At 46.8% G+C, this 19452-nt stretch overlaps 1 protein-coding gene across 4 annotated transcripts in view; it reads right to left on the bottom strand.

Annotated features, from left to right (window-relative positions):
- Positions 1 to 19452, bottom strand: part of GTF2IRD1 (GTF2I repeat domain containing 1) — a 244094-nt gene that overhangs the window by 58845 nt on the left and 165797 nt on the right. For all 4 annotated transcript variants that reach the window (XM_043964256.1, XM_043964257.1, XM_043964255.1 and 1 more), the window contains exons 16-22: positions 15754 to 15819; positions 15193 to 15376; positions 10725 to 10783; positions 10345 to 10401; positions 4512 to 4595; positions 2107 to 2290; positions 1468 to 1496 (exon numbers count right to left, since the gene is read on the bottom strand). In XM_043964256.1, the coding sequence (XP_043820191.1) occupies positions 1468 to 1496; positions 2107 to 2290; positions 4512 to 4595; positions 10345 to 10401; positions 10725 to 10783; positions 15193 to 15376; positions 15754 to 15819 (663 nt within the window). The remainder of the gene's footprint in view (positions 1 to 1467; positions 1497 to 2106; positions 2291 to 4511; positions 4596 to 10344; positions 10402 to 10724; positions 10784 to 15192; positions 15377 to 15753; positions 15820 to 19452) is intronic.

A 19452-nucleotide genomic window follows, 5' to 3' on the forward strand; every position in this document is an offset into this window, starting at 1 on the left:
TACGTAACCTTTTACTGTTGCCAAATTTTTCATGACCCCCAAATTCAGTTATTTGACCCCGTCTCAACCCACAGTTTAAGAGGCTAGGATCTAGTTCAACCCCTTAATTTTCTAGATGAGGAAAAAGGCCCAGGGAAGGTGTCACTTGCCCAAGGCCACAGCAAGGAATAAGTGACAGAGGCAGAATTTGAACCCAGGACCATCTGTTGACTCTAAATTCAATTGTCTCTCCACCACATCCAACTCTGAGTTCTGGCCTCAGATTCAGGGGAACCTGAGTTCAGATCCTGCCTCTGACTTAGGCAATACGTGACCTTGGGTAAGTCACTTCCCTTCCAAGCCTTGGTTTCCTATAAAGAAGGTTGGGGAGAGGGTGGGGTTTGGACTAGGGGCCTCTAAGGTCCTTTTCAGTCTACAATCCTTTCTACCCTTGTTGTGGGGACAGGATTGACTAAGCAAAGGAAGAGCATCAACACACTTTGGGTGGCCATCCATGGCCACCCTCCGGATCTCTTGGGTGTCCTATCAGAGACAGATTCCAGAGCTGGACTGACCGTTCAGGTCCACCCAATGTGACATGTCTGATGTCCTTCTCTGTGAGTGAGGGGAAAGCGTTATCACAGGCTCTTGTGTACATCTGAGCAGATAACCACAACTCCCCAAAGGAGATTGACACGTGACATTTGGGGAACATCTGGAGTGAGCACCAGACTGGGGCCTCCCGGCGTCCCGTCAGCTCTTCTGAGATCGTCTATAACGTTGCCAATGACTCTTGCCCACGCATTCAAATGGGACCCCCACCTGGTAACACTTTGCTGGCAGCCAAGGGTTACACCATATGCTGGGAAGCAAGAAAGCTGCAAAGCTTTGAGAAATGTCCAAGCCTTGACTTGTCCCGGATTCAGTCTGGAATCCCCCCAGTCATAGGATCCCAACTGGTCCAAGAGCAGCTGTCCAGGCAGCCCAACCCTTTCCCAGGGCTAATGGATAGGCCCCCAAAGCCCACTTGAGGTCTGTACTAGGATCCTCTCTGCCCAGTCGAGGGGAGATGTGTAGGGGGGAGGGGATAGCCTGAAGGGGGCTACTGGGGTGGGGGGAGACACACGGACAATCCATAAACTGGACCATTGGCCCTTAGGATGAAAAGGGGCCCACAGACGCCACCGCTTGGTGCTCCTCCACCATCCTGAAGGCTCAGTCAATTGTTTAAGAGGCATGGCTAGGGCCCTTGAGCTCAGCGATGACCACAATGCCACCCTCTGCGGGAGGCCCTCCCAGGTCCCCCAACTGCCAGGGCCTTCCCCTCTGAGATTTCCTTCCGTTTACTCTGTGGGTACCTTGTTTGTATCTGTATATTGACATGTCTCCCACAGTAGGACGGGAGATGCTTTGGAGTTTTGTCTCCCCAGCACTTAGAACTTAGTAAGCACCAAATAAAATACTTATTGATTGATTGTGAGCTCTTACCCGGTTTGGGGATAAGTCCTTGGAAAGGCCTGAAAAAGAAATGGAAAATGAAATGTTAGAGCACGTAGCTAAAACAGAACATAAACCCTGATCGTATATTGTTTGGGTGGAGGGGAGGTAGCTGGGGAGGATCAATGGACCTTCTGAAGTATTTTCTAGGAAGGGAAAAAGAAATACTCAAATATTTAAAAGGGAAACACGATATCTCTTGGAATCGGGCCCTCCCTGGGGGCTGAGCCCAGGAGGCATCTCCCTCTTCCCCTCCTCCCTTCCTCTGATATTTATATCATGGTTCTGGGTCTTTAATGGAGGCTGCATCCCATTGAGAGGAAAAGAGGATGGGGACACAGGGAAGAGATTCCATCTTTCACAGTTCATTTCTCTCCCTGATAAATTGGGAAGTGCTGTTTAACTGGGGCTGCCCAGCAAGCTGGAGGACAGTGCTGGAGAGAGAGGGTGTGCCCACCCTCTCCTCACTTGGGGCTGGAACTCGATGTTCCAAGGAGAAGCCGAGCTGGTTCCTGGCGTGTCCCAGCATAGCTGGGTGGGAGCAGTTTCCTTCTCCCCTGGGTGGCCTCCCTCCACCCCTCCCCCTTTAGCCCACCTTTTTCCTACCCCCTTCCTTCTAAGAGGAGGTACCTGGTAACCGTGAACTTGATCTTGTCGGCCACCGCGAGGATCCTCTCCAAGTTCTGGGAGCCAAAGGTACAGGGTTTCCGGAAGGGGATCCCAGGGGGGAGCCCCTCAATGATCACAGAACCAGGGTTGCTCTTGATGCGCTTGTAGGGGACTTGGACAGGGTACTTGATGCCCAGGGCTTCCCCTGGGAAGCAAAAGAGAGAACACACTTGATCATCAATCCAACCCAAACCAACCCAACTATCAGTGGTTTATGGGCTAACCCTTTGATTTCATCAGCAAAGGGGAAAATCTTGATGAGGAAGCTCCCCCTCCCAATGCAGAACAGACCTGGGCCCTGCCAATTCAATGTTTTGTTTTTGTTGGGGCAATGGGGGTTAAGTGACTTGCCCAGGGTCACACAGCTAGTGTCAACTGTCTGAGGCTGGATTTGAACTCAAGTCCTCCTGAATCCAGGGCCAGTGCTTTATCCACTGTACCACGTAGCTGTCCAATTCAATGTTTCCTAAGGGCTTGACAGGTCAAGTGACTTGTCCAGAGACACACAGCCCATAGGAGCCAAAGGTCCGATTTGAACCTCAGTCTCCCTGATTCTAAGGCCAGCTCTTTATTCATTGGGTCATGCTACCTCACAAGCACTTATGAAAGCAGCTGGTCCATCCATAAACAAGCATTAATTTATTAAGTATGGGCTAGCTACTGGAGAGACAAAGTCAAAAGTGAAGGAGTGTCTGCCTGCCCTCAAGAAACTTACATTCTATTGGGTAAAAATAAGCCCATAAAGGTGTGCGTGCATGTGCGTGCGTGTGTGTGTGTGTGTGTGTGTGTGTGTGTGTATGTGCATGCGCACTATCAAGAGTACGGACCTAAAGGAAGGTATGGATTTACAGGAAGGAGCTTATGTGAACATGAGTGTAAGTATAAGCCCCAGGACCACAGACATCAGAGCTGAGCAAAGGGGGAGGGGAAAAGAAGGGAACAAACATTTATTAAGCACCTACTATGTGCTAGTCCCTGTACTAAGTACATTTTTACTATTATTATTAGTAGTAGTAGTATTTTTTTTAAAAAGATGAGGTATTGGGGGCAGCTAGGTGGCGCAGTGGATACAACGTGGGCCCTGGAGTCAGGAGGACCTGAGTTCAAATCCTGCTTCAGATATTTCCTGTGTGACCCTGAGCAAGTCACTTGACCCTGTTTACCTCAGTTTCCTCATCTATAAAATGACCTGGTGAAGGAAAGGGCAAAGGACTCCAGTATCTTTGCCAAGAAAACTCCAAAAGGAGTCACAGAGAGTCGCACATGACTGAAAAATGACTAAACAGCAACAATCTGCGACTATGTGACAGCATCTCAGAGGAAGTAGACGTTGCAGTTTCAGAGGATTTACAGTGGGAAGGGGCCTTAGCGTCTGTCTAGTCCCCACAGCTCTAACTCCTATGAGAGCTTGTGATCTTGGGCCAGAGGAGGAGACTGAGGGTCAGAGAAGATAAGCCACTTGCCCAGGGTTACACAGCTAGGATGTAGTAGGGGCGAGATACAAATGCAAGTTTGGATCATTCCACATTCTCCCCTATTAAATGGGACATCATGGCTGTTTGCTGAATCGGGGCAGCTAGGTGGCACAGTGGATAGAGCACCAGCCCTGGAGTCAGGAGTACCTGAGTTCAAATCCAGCCTCAGACACTTGACACTTACTAGCTGTGTGACCCTGGGCAAGTCACTTAACCCCAATTGTCTCACCAAAAAACAACAACAACAAAAAAACCCAAAGAGGCTGAATCTTTGAAGCATCACAGGCTGTGGCCCCAGCCGTGATTCCCTTCACCCCAAGCTCCCTTGTTGTCTCCTCACACGTCTCCTCATGCCCTCTGCTGCTCTCCCTCCCCTTCTAGTTCCTCCTGGAATTGTCATCCAGTCAATACCGCCACGACTCTGGAAAGAATGCATCAATCTCCTCTCCTACAGCTTTAGTCACCACCATCAGCATCCTCTATTACGTGCTGTCTTGTCCCATTAGAATGGAAACTCTTTGAGGGTGGGGTTGTCTTTGCTTCTGTATGTATCCCCCAGATAGATTTCAGTTCCTTCCTTCCTCCTTCCCTCTTTTTCCTTCCTTCCCTCCTTCCAGCTTAATAAAAGCTTGTTGATTGAATGACCTATTTGGTCTTTAAAAGCTTTCTCTTAGGAAGAGCATCATCTTATCTGGGATATTTTCCTGCATGTCTTTTGGAACAAAAGGACCCAGGTAACTTCCTCCCTCTCTAGGGAGGCACCAAAGTCACTTCTTACCCATTAAGGGATGGAGATGGTGGCACAGAGTGGACAAGGGGCAGCCATTCACCTCCACACGCCCCTTTTGCCCCCTCCCCTTCCCCACATCCCCTTCCCCATCAAAGGCTCACCATATTTTTTATTGAACAGATCCTGGACTTGTTCTCTCAGTGTGTTTGCGATGTCTATCCGCGAGAGCCTGGCATCGTAATTTTCTGCAAAGGAAAGAGATGATTATGAATTTGGGCTGTTAAATTAAAAGGCACTTGGTGACTTTTAAGTAATATGATTTTCTAATTATAGGCAACTCCTTATCTGGCAATTAACGGATCTCTGGAGTGGGCTATTCGGAGCCCTTCAGAAAGAGCAGCTAAACAGAAAACGTCCTTTTCCTTAAGAAGACTCACTAACGCCGAAGCAGCCGCAGATCCGACATGAAGGGATGTTTCTGGCGTTTGGATGGCCTCAGACTAAGAAATGAGCCCCAGAGGGAGAGAGGCACAAAGAGGAGGCATGGGAGCCCCCTTTCCCTCATCACTCATGCTCAAGGGATGACTTTTATGAGATCAAGGGGAGAGATGAGTGAAAATGCAGCCTGAGCACTTTGGTTTCCACACCTGCTGCTTGACATGACAAATGAGATGTGAATTCTGGAGAAGAGGAGCAAGGGCTGGATAACTGCTTGGGAGGCGAAAATCTGGAATGTCGCAGTGCTCTCTTGCCCAAAGGCGGGGGATGGACTCAATGACCTCTGGGGAAGCTTCTGGCATTCCACTGAGCATCACTCTGTGGTCCACACTGTGCTAGGCACTATGTTTGGGTGGGGAGCAAAGAGCTCCAAGACACCGGCCCTACATTCAGGGAGTCGGCAATCTAGTGGGGGAGATAGTGTCTGTTAGATAGTGACGCGAGATGCAGACTTTGTATCACTTTGTATGTCTCTTGTACATAAACATGGCCATACATGTCTTCCCCATGAGAATATAAACTCTGGGGGCAGCTAGGTGGCACAGTGGATAAAGTACCAGCCCTGGATTCAGGAGTACCTGAGTTCAAATCCAGCCTCAGACACTTAACACTTACTAGCTGTGTGACCCTGGGCAAGTCACTTAACCCCAATTGCCTTACCAAAAAAAAAAAAAGAAAAAGAGAATATAAGCTCTGTGAGGGCAGGCATTGCTTTGCTTTGTCTTTATCTGCCCAAGGCTTAACACAGTCCTAGCACACAGTAGATAGTTAACACTTGATTGACTGTCAATAGGCAGGAGATAGCACACACAGCATTAAAGAAGGTCAGAGATGGGAGTGATCAGTATAGCTTCGTGTGTTCAAGGAGGGCTTCCTGGAAGTGGTGTGTGAGCTTGGTCCATGGCCCTTTCTCTAGTTACTCCTGCCTACTTGACTCTCTCTCCTCCCTAGGCAGTTAAACACTTCCTGTTTCTCTGTTGTTCCAGGTATATAAGGTGCAGGGTGATGAGTGGTGGCAAACTCAAATCAAAATGGATTCTTATGGGCTATGTATTAGCTTAGAGAACCAAAAATTAACCTTATTTATTCTGTACTTGCATTTATTAATGTTAAACATTTCCCAATTCTAATTATATCTGGTTGGGGCCACATGCTGGAGTTTTGTGCCAAGGCAGGGGTGTGGGTGGGGGACCTTGAATGTGACACCTCCAGGGTAATGGACAGTGTTGGAGTCAGAATGAACTGGGTTTAGGGGCAGCTAGGTGGCACAGTGGATAGAGCACCGGCCCTGGATTCAGGAGGACCTGAGTTCAAATCCGGCCTCAGACACTTGACACTTACTAGCTGTGTGACCCTGGGCAAGTCACTTAAACCCAATTGCCTCACTAAAAAAAAAAAAAAGAATGAACTGGGTTTGAATCTTGCTGTGGATATCAGGGTGTGACCCTGTGTTACTTAACTTCTCTGAGACTAAGCTTCCTCCTCTGTGAAGTGAGGGAGTTAGATTCAAATGATTTCCAAGGTCCCTTCCAGCTCAAATCTAGGAACTTAGGACTCTGATCTCATCTCTTAGAGTGGCCATAAATTCCCTGAAGGCAGAGAGTGTATCTTTCCCTTCTCCTATATATCTCACAGTTGGTGGCATAGTCATTGGGCCTCGGGTCAGGAAGACTCGAGTTAAAATCTGGCCTTACTAGCTGTGTGACCCTGGACAAGTCACTTAAACTCTGCTTGCCTCAGTTTACTCATCTGTAAAATGGGGATGTTGTGAGGATCAAACGAAATAACATTTGTACAGCACAAGAGGCACTATATAAATGTTTATCGATTGATTGATTGTTTGCTGCCCTCATTGCAGTTTCATCTATAAATGATCATGAGATGACTTGGTTTAGATTAGTCTCATGCCAAAATTTTTGCAGACTGCGTGTCAGCCTTTCCTTTCCTTCATGAGGCAACGCAGGTCGTGATCTTCTATTCTGCCTCCTTAACATTTTTTTTTTTTCAGGGCAATGAGGGTTAAGTGACTTGCCCAGGGTCACGCAGCTAGTAAGTGTCAAGTGTCTGAGGCCGAATTTGAACTCAGGTCTTTCTGAATCCAGGGCTGGTGTTTTATCCACTGCGCCACCTAGTCGCCCCCGTCCTTAACATTTTGCAAATAAATTCCTATTCTAAACAGGTGTTGCTGTTGGCTGCCTCATCCCTCTGTTTTGCCAAAATCAAATGTTTTCTGTCTAAAGTGGTTCCTAGGTTCCTTTGGACTCTTCCTAGTGGCAATCACTTAATATCAGTTAAAGTTTTGTAGGAAAGGATGGTAGTTGGTGTCAATGTTTTTTTCTTTATCCATTTTCCATTTTATAGCCTCAAATGCTCATTCAAATACGTCAGGGTAGAGCTGTTGTCATTTGTATGCAATGGCTTCTTCCCATATTTAACCTTTCTTCTAAATTTGGGACTAATTTTGACATTTGCTGTAATGAGGCAGTGATCCAACTGCATAAAGAGTGGTAATTTACAAATTACTGTCTCATTCATTCATTCATTCATTCCACAAACACTTATGGAAACCAGCTATTTTCTTTCTCTTAAGAGACACTGTAGGGGCAGCTAGGTGGAGCAGTGGATAGAGCACTGGCCCTGGAGTCAGGAGGACCCGAGTTCAAATCCGGCCTCAGACACTTGACACTTACTAGCTGTGTGACCTTGGGCAAGTCACTTAACCCCAATTGCCTCACCAAAAAAAAAAAGAGAGAGAGAGAGAGAGAGAGAGAGAGAGAGAGAGAGAGAGAGAGAGAGAGAGAGAGAGAGAGACTGACTGTAGTACAAGGAATGAGCACTGTCTTTGTAGGTGGAAGACCTTGTTTCAGTGATGCCTACTCCTTGTACAATCTTGGGCAAGCTTCTTACCCGCATTTGGCTTCAGTCTATAAAATGAAGGTGGCTGACCAAATGGCCTCTGTCTAGTCTTAGTTCTATGATAGTGCCAATTTCTGTTTTTGTGTGACATTGCTGCTCGTCATGTATGATGAATATCTTCCAACTCTCTCCTGAAAGTATTCATGACTCTGGTCAACACAATGACCAATCACCATTCCAGAGGGCTGATGATGAAGCTTGAGACCATCCTCCTGACCGAATGGCAGTGGACTCTGCGTGGAGAAGGTCACATATATTTTTCTGGACACAGTCATTGTGGGAATCTGTTTTATCTGATTAAATGTATTTATTAGTAGGGTTGTTGGTTTTTGTTTGGTTTGGTTTGGTTTTTTTGGTGAGGCAATTGGGGTTAAGTGACTTGCCCAGGGTCACACAGCTAGTAAGTATCAAGTGTCTGATGCTGGATTTGAACTCAGGTCCTCCTGAATCCAGGGCCAGTGCTCTATCCACTGCACCACCTAGCTAACCCCCGGGTTGTTTTTTTTAATGGGGGTATGTGTGAAGGAGAGAAAACAGATTTTTATTCATTGGAGAAATGAAATTTTATAAAAGGAAAGTGTTCATGACACATAGAAGGGAGGCTTCTCTATAGACCTTTGTTCTCTTTCCTTTCTTAATCCTGAACTAGATTTCCCAACATTTTTTTTGCTATCCTGTTTACGTGCATCTTTTGCTGAAGTCTGTAAATATTTGTCTTGAGCTATTTTGAAGGACCTCATGGATTTCTGCATAGAATTTCTCTACCTTGACATTCTCAACATCACACATTGGCTCATGAGCAGAAATTACTTTCATGGTGGTCTTTTTTAAATGTTCATGATAAGCAATGCATGGTGGGATGACCAAGTGACTGCTGGCAATGATGTTTCCCGATGTTGCCTATGCCTTCAAGATGAAGCCAGCTCTGCCAACTTTTTTTTTTTTGTGGGCAGGGGAGGGTCCCCCCAAGGAGGAATTGTGAGCCAACTTTCCACTTAGCTGTAACTTCCTTAAGACTTCTGGTTTGGCTTAGAGTGAGAAGGCTGATATTAATATGGTTCAGTCCCTCCAAGACAATGTCAATTCTCTGGTCCTTAGGCAAAGATCTCCCAGTTAGAATATCAATATCTAGATTAATATTTCATGGCTGGCCTAAAAATAATATGATTCTTATCATCTTCTGACCCTGCCATCGTCACTGTAGAAGTGGACTGGGGACCATTTTGTATATTTATCCTTTTCATCAGTTGCCAGGCTCAAAGAATCCCTGTTTTCATGGTTAACCCCTCAAATTAGTGCGGTTGTTCCCAGGACAGTAGAAAGCTGGTCCCCAGGACCACACTCTAATCCTCGACAGCATGACTGGCAGAACCTGCTGAGTTTGGGGTCCCTTGGAGTAGCCTTTAAGAACCTGGGGGCAGGGGCAGCTAGGTGGCACAGTGGATAGAGCACTGGCCCTGGAGTCAGGAGGGCCTGAGTTCAAATTTGACCTCAAACACTTGACACTTACTGGCTGTGTGACCCTGGGCAAGTCACTTAACCCCAATTGCCAAAGAAGAAGAACCTGGGGGCACCTCCACGTCAGGATGAGGATGAGTGCAGTGATCTCAGAATTTCAGAGGCAGGAGGGATCTCAATGGCCCCCTAATCTAAACCAAACCTGGAAAGAATCTTGATGATCCCACACCCGATAAGTAGCTACCCAGCCTGTCTGAAGACCTCCAGAGCGGGGGAGCCAGAATCTCCCTCGTTAAACTCTTCCTCTCTGGGACAATGCTAGTGTTTTACCGACTTCAAACCAAAATCTGCCCCTCTACAACTCCTACCTGTGCTCCTGGCTCTGCCTCTGGGGCCAAGCAGAAAAAGTCTTGCAAATGTTTATAAATTATCTTTTTTTTGAAAAAGGACCAGGGGCAGCTAGGTGGCGCAGTGGATAGAGCACCAGCCCTGGAGTCAGGAGTACCTGGGTTCAAATCCGGCCTCAGACACTTAACACTTACTAGCTGTGTGACCCTGGGCAAGTCACTTAACCCCAATTGCCCCCCCCCAGACCTTAATTTCCCAATATATTTTTTCCCCTCCTTCACCTAAAGAGGCAATCACAAGGAAAATAAAAGCAATAGTAAAGAGCAAAAAAACAAAAACAAAAACCCCCCAAAAACCCCCAACTCTCAAAACACCTATTTTGGAAAAAATAACCATTAATCTGAGACGAGCTAGGTGGTACAGTGGACATAGAGTTGGGCTTAGAGTCAGGAAGACTCATCTTCCTGAGTTCAAATCCAGCCTCAGACACTTACTATCTGTGTGACCCTGGGCAAGTCACCTCACCCTGTTTGCCTTAGTTTCCTCATTTGTAAGTCAGCAATGCCTGACCCAGCATGCCCACACTCTCCTGGCCTGCCGCTGCAGTGCATCAGGCCTCCCTCACACAGCGATTGCTCAAGACCAGCTCCTAGGCCGCTGACTTTGCTAACACATGCAGCCTCCTCCCAGCCCCAAGGCCTGAGACCAATGTAACAGTGCACTTTGAGCATATAGAAGCTTATAAGGACTCCCTCCCAGGCTGGCCCCACTTACCTTGAAACCCCTGTCTTTTTACAGTCTCGTCTGCCAAGGAGTCCCCGGAATCTCTCTCTAAGCATGTAAACAGAAGATGGGAAAGAATTAGGATGATAACGAAGATAAGACGTGCCCATGAACAGATAGACAGATGACAGGAAGGGGAAGAGGACAAAGAAAAGGAGGAAAGAGAAGAGCCGAGGGGAAGTAGGGAGGAGGAGGAACAATGGGGCTGCTGGGAGAGGTTGGCTCCAAGGAGAGACAAAGCTGGGAGAGCTATGGGGAGAGAAGGGCAAGAGAGGGAAGACACACAGGAAACAATCCTAAGAACACGGGACACGGAATCCTTCTGTTTTCTCACATGACTTCTTTGACATTTGCCGAGTACAAAATCCTACCTAGGGTCCCAGGGCTGTCAGTGGCTGTCTCTTTGATCCCTTCTGCAAGGAGTTCAGGCCTGTAAAACACCACAAACCAGGCTGTCAGAGACGGATGGACCCAGCTGACTTTGCTTCAGGGTCTCCCTCCTTCCCACTCCCCGCCTCCCTCCACAGCCTCCATCCAAGGCGATTCTCAGACAGAAGGCAGACGGTGTTGGGAAAGAGAATGAAACCAGGGTTCCAGGCACTGTGACTTCTGGTCCTGGCTCAAGCCAGTGACTCACTGTGTGACCCGGACAACACATTTCCCCTGGCTAGGCCTGAGTCTACTTTGTGAAACATGGAGGTCTCTAAGACCCCTTTCACCTCTAGCATCCTGTGGTTCCAAAGGACTCGGGTCCATCTGGAGAGAACTGAGTAAGACTTGAGGCCAAGGAGAAGGGTCAAAAAGCCATATCCCCTGCCCTCAGGGAGCTCAGTCAACGTGGGGACAAAGCCTTTGGAATTTGAGATTATATTCTCACATGAGAAGAATGGGTCACGGACCCATTACTAAACAAGAACATGGACTTTTTTCTCTTGCCCGTTTGTTGTCCCTGCTTCACTTTGGAGGCCTTTCTCCCTCTGGGGAAATGACTCAATTTGGCTTTTTCACAGAGCCAAACCATTATTCTTTGCAGGGCAATGAGGGTTAAGTGACTTGCCCAGGGTCGCACAGCTAGCAAGCATTAAGTGTATGAGGCCGGATTTGAATTCAAGTCCTCCTGAATCCAGGGCCCAAACCATTATTCTTAAAGACATCTGATGATAAAACCAAACCAAGATTAATCCAAGTTCATTTCAGCTCAATAATGATTAAACATCTATTATGTGCAGAGCCCCTTGATCAAGTTCATATAAGATGCAGTCCCTGCTTTCACTGAGCTTAAAATCTTATAAGAGTTTAACGGATACAAAGCATGAGCAGCAAAAAAGGCCTGCAAATCCCTCCGTTTGTCAATACTTAACCTCTTTCATCCTCTTCCTTCCTAATCCCATGGTGCCTGCCCATGGAGATTATTTTGGATAGGTCTGGTTTGTCCATAGTTGTTTGCATGCTTTCTCTCTCATTTGACTGTAAGCTCCCTGTGGGCAGGGGCTGTTTTTGGTTTTTATCTTTGCACCCTCAGCCTGATGTCAAACAATCAATCAACAAGCACCTACTATGTGTTTAGGACATTTAATGAGAAAAACGAAACAGTCCTTACCCTCGAGGGGATTACATTTTATAGGGGGAGACAACATATATGTTTATGAATATACATAAAACAAATACATAAATACAAAGACTTTTTGGGGGGAGGGGGAGGGAAGGAGGTTTGGGCAAGGCTTCTTATAATCGAGGAAGTATCTGAGGCCGTATTTGAACTCAGACCCTCCTGATTTCAGGCCTGGAGCTCTATCCATTATACCACCCAGATGCTCCAATTCAGGCAGTGACCAATGATTCCAGGATACTGACGACGCAGCCTGTTACCCAACTCCTGATAGAGGTGAAGGACTCATGATGCAGAATGAGAGCGATGCTTTCAGACACAGGAGATGTAGGAATTTGTTTCTATGAGTATTTGCTAAAATTTTCATTTTACGTTTTTTCCCCGCAGTGTGTATGGGGTGGAGCATGGGAGAGTAAGGCTAGGGCAGTAAAAAAAGAAAGAAAGAAAGAAAGAAAGAAAGAAAGAAAGAAAGAAAGAAAGAAAGAAAGAAGGAAGGAAGGAAGGAAGGAAGGAAGGAAGGAAGGAAGGAAGGAAGGAAGGAAGGAAGGAAGGAAGGAAGGAAGGAAGAAAGGAAAGAAAGAAAGAAAGAAAGAAAGAAAGAAAGAAAGAAAGAAAGAAAGAAAGAAAGAAAGAAAGAAGGAAAGAAGGAAAGAAAGAAGGAAAGAAAGAAGGAAAGAAAGAAGGAAAGAAAGAAGGAAAGAAAGAAAAGAAAGAAAGAAAGAAGGAAAGAAAGAAGGAAAGAAAGAAAGAAAGAAAGAAAGAAAGAAAGAAAGAAAGAAAGAAAGAAAGAAAGAAAGAAGGAAGGAAGGAAGGAAGGAAGGAAGGAAGGAAGGAAGGAAGGAAGGAAGGAAGGAAGGAAGGAAGGAAGGAAGGAAGGAAGGAAGGAAGGAAGGAAGGAAGGAAAGAAAGAAAGAAAGAAAAAGAAAGAAAGAAAGAAAGAAAGAAAGAAAGAAAGAAAGAAAGAAAGAAAGAAAAGCACTAAGAATCTCTTTTAAAACGCAGGGAAGAAAGGCTACAAAGAAACAGACTTGGCAGGATGGTTCTGGAGCTACAGGTTGAAATGTATTCTATACTTAAATTATATAAAAGTCAAATTATTAGGTAACTGCACTTATGATATTAACTGATTTTTATGGTATATTTTATAATATAGAATACATAAACTGTGAGCTAGAGATGTTAGATTATTAAATACATGTAACTGAATTATGTATGCAAATATATATAAAAGCCAGCTGTACGCAATAGATTTTGGTAGCTTCACTACAATTCTCTTTTTCTCTTTAGCTGTGTAAACAGAAATATCTATTTTATTTGGTGCTTGTTTGGTTCAGAGTAAAAATGAGGTGAGCAAACAACCATGGCCTACTCAGATTAAGCCCTGGGTGTGTCTCTCTCTCCACGATGGTGAAATGACATTAGTGCTGCACTTTTTCTGTTGCCTTTAGGGCCTACTTCAGAGAAAGAGAGAGAGAGAGAGAGAGAGAGAGAGAGAGAGAAAGAGAATGTGTGTGTGTGTGTGTGTGTGTGTGTGTGTGTGTGTGTGAGAGAGAGAGAGAGAGAGAGAGAGAATGAATGAATGAATGAATGAATGAATGAGTGAAGGATGGTAAACTCCTTGGAGCTGGGTAAGGAGGCCATGAGCAGCTTCCCAGAAATAAAGAAAAGCCACGGTCCCTGTCCAGACTAGCACTTGGTGTTTGTGCTTGGATAGGGGCCTCAGCTCTTTTCTCCTGGTTGTCCCCATAGGCTGTTTCAAAGGACTCTGGAACTGGGGGGCAGGAGATTCATAGTACTGACACGAAGACACATTCTGAACCTTGAACCCTGACCAGAGGGTTGGCCCTAAACACCCTCACACTGAGCTCAGGGCCTGACCAGAGACTGAACCCTAACCCTGACTAGAGACGGAGGCCTGGGCCTGGCCAAACCGAGAAGTCGTAATCCTGACAAGGGAATGAGTCTTGAGTCCAGCCTCACTCTGAGCAGGGACCAGGCCCTGATCCTGAGTAGAGAATGACCCTTGACACCAGATTAATAAGTCGCCCCCAAACATCTGGTGCATGTGAACCAATAACAGAATATGGCCATCTCAACACCCACCATTCCCTGCTCTCCTAGAAAAACAAACCAGACCATCCACCCTACTGATGGCTAGGCAGGGTCGCCATCATCTTCTCAAGCCAGAGTCAGAGCTTTGTTATGTTATTTTACTTTTTGTTTCATTTGTTATATTATGTCGTTGTGACCCCCTCTGAATTATATTCCTTACAAAGTGCTTTCACCCCCATTATCTCTGCTGACCTTCTTGACAGCCCTGTGAGGCAGGAGGGGCAGAGATGATTCTTTCCATTTTTAAGGGTAGGTGACTGGTTCAAGGTCACACAGTGAGTCAGTGGCAGAGCTAGGCTGGCCTAGAATTCTTCCGGGCCCTGGATTTTCCTCATCATATCACTCTTGCCCATGGTGCCATTCTCCTTCAGTCGAGACGCCAGCATCACATGGATCCAGACACCATCTTGATTCGAACATAAGCCCATGTAATAGATATTTTTTTTTTGCGGGACAATTGAGGTTAAGTGACTTGCCCAGGGTCACACAGCTAGTAAGTGTTAAATGTCTGAGGCTGGATTTGAACTCAGGTTCTCCCGAATCCAGGGTCAGTGCTCTATCCACTGTACCACCTAGCTGCCCCTATGTAATATTTAAACAATGCCACAATGGCCAGCCCTCTCCCCAGAGCCAGTCCTTCCGTCCCCACTCAACTTTAGGCCCCACTTAAGTTAGAAAGCATAGTTGGATTATCGACTTAGCATTGGGGTTCTTCTTTATTCCCTTTCCCCCACCCCTTTTTTTGGTGATTAATGTATCAGAGGCAGGATTTGAATGCGTGTTTTCCTGACTTGGAAGCCAGCTCTCCATATACTGCCTTGCACTTTGTTCCTAACAACATGTCCATTGGAGCCCCTGGCATTAGTGCTTCCCAGATCTTGGTCCACATCCCTTGGCCTGGAGCCCAGCAGGCTTGGCTCTAGGGGGTTCCATCCTTCCTTACCTCCTTTTTTTTTCTAATTTAATTTTTTTGGTGAGGCAATGAGGGTTAAGTGACTTGCCCAGGGTCACACAGCTAGTAAGTGTCAAGTGTCTGAGGTCAGATTTGAACTCAGGTCCTCCTGAATCCAGGGCCAGTGCTTTATCCACTGAGTCACCTAGCTGCCCCCCTTTCTTACCTCTTAATGACAAAGTGGATGCTGCTGCTGGCCTCCAGGATTTTCCGGAGCTTGGCGATCCCAAAACAGTTAGGCCTCCGGAGGGAGATGCCCTCGGGCAGCCCCACGACAAAGAGTTCTTCTGGGTACATCAGGAATTTAGAGTAGGGGACTTTGACCGGCTCTGAAATGCCAATGGCTTTGGCTGAAGGGACAAGGATCCTCATTAGTACGGCATGGCCTCCGGGGGGTCACTAGTCTGGGGGGCAGGGCAGGAGGGGACATCAAATTGCTGCAAAGACTTTTAATGGGAGCACTGACTTCTCTCATACCCTGAGGTAGCCTCTAGGTAACATATAATAAAAACAGGGAGAGCCCGGGCCTCTGGCTGGTGCTCCTTAGCTGGTCCTCATTCTGTGGCTGAAGGCTGACTATGTTGAGAGAGAATTTTTTCTCTCCCTCCTCTACTCCCTGACTCCTGACCTTGCTGGATTCCTTTAAACTAAAATCTCACCTGGGACAGCTGGTGAACACAGGAGTCTCCCCCACCCGCCCCCTCCCAGGCCCTGATCCACCTCTTACCATATCGTGTGTTGAAAAGCGTCTCCACTTGCTTCCGTAGATGCCGTATGACGTCACCAATGCCATCTGAAAGATATCCCATTGCCCAGCAAAGTAAATGCGCTGCCTAGCTTCCTCTCCTCCTGGGGAGGAAATCGCTTTACATATACGATCTCATTTGTTCCTCACCTGTTATCCCAATTTTACAATTGAGGAAACTGAGGAACAGAGAGGTTAAAGGATTGGCCCAGGGTCACTCAACTGGTCAGTGCCTGTGGTGGGATTTGAACTCAAGGCGGGTTGTGCTCTGACCTCCCAGCTCTGTTCCTGTACCAACGGCTGGGGGCCAAGGGATTTTTCCCTTTTCAGTGGAACACCAGCCCGTCCCTGCTTCTGGTGGAGGATGCCCTTCTTTTTTTTTTTTTTTTTTTGCAGGGCAATGAGGGTTAAGTGACTTGCCCAGGGTCACACAGCTAGTAAGTGCCAAGTGTCTAAGGTCAAATTTGAACTCAGGTCCTCCTGAATCCAAGGCTGGTGCTTTATCCATTGTGCCCCCTAGCTGCCCGGAGGATGCCCTTCTCTGAGTGACTGGCTTTTCAGGAGAACCCTGTTTCAGTCTTGCCGGCTCAGTGGGACATGAATCTGGAGCCAGAAAGGACCTTGGCGCTGTCTAGTCCAGCCCCTTCTTGTTAGAGCCCAGAGAGAAAGGCAGCAAATGTTTGACCCAAGGTCAAACAGGTAGTATGGTACAGAACAAGGACTTGTCCAGGGCCACACGATAGCAACGTGAGCCTCTTTACCTACTGTCCCCTGATTACTGGAAGAAAGGAAAGGGGGGAGGGGCAGCAGCTAGGTGGCGCAGTGGATAAAGCACCAGCCCTGGATTCAGGAGCACCTGAGTTCAAATCCAGCCTCAGACACTTGACACTTACTAGCTGTGTGACCCTGGGTAAGTCACTTAACCCCCATTGCCCTGCAGAAAGAAAGGAAGGAAGGAAGGAAGGAAGGAAGGAAGGAAGGAAGGAAGGAAGGAAGGAAGGAAGGAAGGAAGGAAGGAAGGAAGGAAGAAAAGAAGAAAGGAAGGGGATAGAGCACCGGCCCTGGAGTCAGGAGGACCTGAGTTCAAATCCGGCCTCAGACACTTAACACTTACTAGCTGTGTGACCCTGGGCAAGTCACTTAACCCCAATTGCCTCACTAAAAAACAACAAAAAAAAAAAACCCCAAAAAAGAAAGGAAGGAAGGAAGGAAGGAAGGAAGGAAGGAAGGGAGGAAGGAAGGAAGAAAAGAAGAAAGGAAGGAAGAAAGGAAGAAAGAAAGAAAGGAAGGAAGGAAGGAAGGAAGGGAGGAAGGAAAGGGGGTAAGCCAAGGGCAATGAGCATATGGAAGGGGAGGCTCAGAAACACCATCCACTTGGAGACAGGAGCTGCAGGGGTGCTGGGCAGGGCCGGCTTGTACGATCAAAGGAGGGTCCTAGAGTTGGAAGGGACCTCAGGGGTCCTGGAGTCCAACTCCCCTCTTTTTACAGATCAGGAGACTGAGGCCCCAAAGCAGAAGTGACTTGCCCAGCCAGGGTCACACAGCTAAGAAGCAGCAAAGATGGGATTTGAATCTAGGTTTTCTTGACACCAGATTCGGTTTTCTCTAAGAGAAGGAGCTAAGAAAGACGAGGCAGGCCGAAGCCAACAAAGACCGGGGAATACTAGGAAATGGGTTTTAAGATTGCTTCTGATGTTTTACCTTCATCTCGGGTTATTTTTACACAATCTATTTTCCAGTTGTTAAGAGCAGTAAAAAACGTTTAGAAAAGCTCAGAAAGGGTGCGTGGGTGTGTGTGGGTGCATGGTACATGCCTGCGAGGGGACAGAGAGGGGAGGGAATGAAGCAAGGAGACTGTGCCCTGTTTTCCCTGAAGAAGACAGCCTACATCGGTGCCAGCAAAGGAGCTAAGTCCATCTTGGAAGTGGTCAGCAAAGAGAAAGTGAGGTACTGTAGTGGCCAGAGTGTTAGAACTAGTCAGGAAGACCTGAGTTCAAATCTCATCTCAGGCACTTACTAGCCAAGCAGCCCATGGCAAATCCCTTGACCTCACTGTGCCTCAGTTTCCTTGACTGTAAAACTGGACTAATCATAGCACCTACCTCACAGGACTTTTGTGAGGAACAAACGACATGGTATATGTAGAACGGTCTGTAAACTTTAAACCTTCATGGAAAAGTCAGCTCTTCTCAGAGTGAGAAGTCTTGCTATGTCTCATGAATGCACAGAGCAGGCTTCTATCAAAGTTTCATGAAGGGAGTGAAGGTGGGGAGGGATCTTGGACTCTGTGCTGTGTCCTGCCATTGGCACCAATCCCCTGCCGATCAGTGATGCCTACTTGGGTAGCCCTATGGCCCAGCAGCCCAAGACATACCACCCCCCATGCCCCTGAGTTCAGGGCTCTTCGGCCGTGCTTAGCCATGAGGGTGATGGGCAAGGGGGCTGAGAAGGAGGAGAGAGTCACACTGAACCTACTTGATAAGGACACAGCTGGGCTGTTCCACATTTTTTTTGGTATCCAAGAAAGGGGTGGGTGTGGTGAAAGATACAGCTCAGGGTTCTAACTGTCCCTCTGGATTCTGCTTAAACTAGGTTAGAGACCCTTGATTGCCTCCTGAGTTTATAGAATCATAGATTTAGAGCTAAACAACACCTTGGAGGGTCTTCGAAGTCCAACCCCCCTCTTTTTAGAGGTTAGGAAACTGAGGTACAGAGATGGGCGACTATTTGCTCAAGAAGACACAGCTAGTAAATGTCTAAGGCAGGATTTGAACCAAAGTCTTTCTGGTGCCAAGTCCAGCACTCTACCCACTGACCCACCCAGCTTCCTTTCACTAAGCCTCAAATCCATTCAATTGCCACCAGATGATTGATGCTGCGTTGTTACAGCCTTAATGGCAAAGGGTCAATTCTTTGGTTTGAGATTTCTGCTCCCACCTGCCTCTACCTCTTCTATATGTCTTGTCTCCATGGACAAACTTGTATGCTGATCGTTAAATGTTCAATGTGAGTATTTTCACCCCAGAAATCAGCAAAGGCTACAAATCAGGGCTTGATTTATTGTTTTGCTGATTGCCTAGACTTAAAATGACAGAAAGTGCGCACAGCACAGAGTACTATTTGGTAAGCATTTACCAGCATGCCCTGGGATGTATGTACTCCTCAGGCAGTCAGCTCAGGGAGTGTTAGGGTTTACAAGGTTCAGTGTAGGGACACCCAAACTTGGAGCCAGGGGACCTGGGTTCAAGCCTGTTATTTACTATCTGTGCAACCCTGGGCAGCTCACAAACTCCCTGGACTGGCTTCCTCTTCTGTAATAATGAGAAGGTTGGACTAGTTGACTTCTAAGGTCCCTTCCAAATATACAATCCTATGAAAATTAATGCTTGAACTGTATTTTATGAGATGATCTTTTATAGCTAGGTGGTGCAGTGGACAGAGCGCTGGACCTGGAGTTAGGGAGATCTGAGTTCAAATCTGGTTGTAGAGACTTACTAACTGTGTGACCTTGGGCAACTCGCCTAACTTCTGCTTGCCTTAGTTTAGTCACCTGTAAAATAGGAATAATAATTCCCAGGGTTGTATTATTATATTTAAGTCATGGATTCATTTGGAGGTTACTATTGCATGTGGTGTGAGATGATGCTCTAACCCTAATTTCCACCATACTGATTTACAGTT

This window comes from Dromiciops gliroides, chromosome 4 (genome assembly GCF_019393635.1).
Source record: "Dromiciops gliroides isolate mDroGli1 chromosome 4, mDroGli1.pri, whole genome shotgun sequence".
NCBI lineage: Eukaryota > Metazoa > Chordata > Mammalia > Microbiotheria > Microbiotheriidae > Dromiciops > Dromiciops gliroides.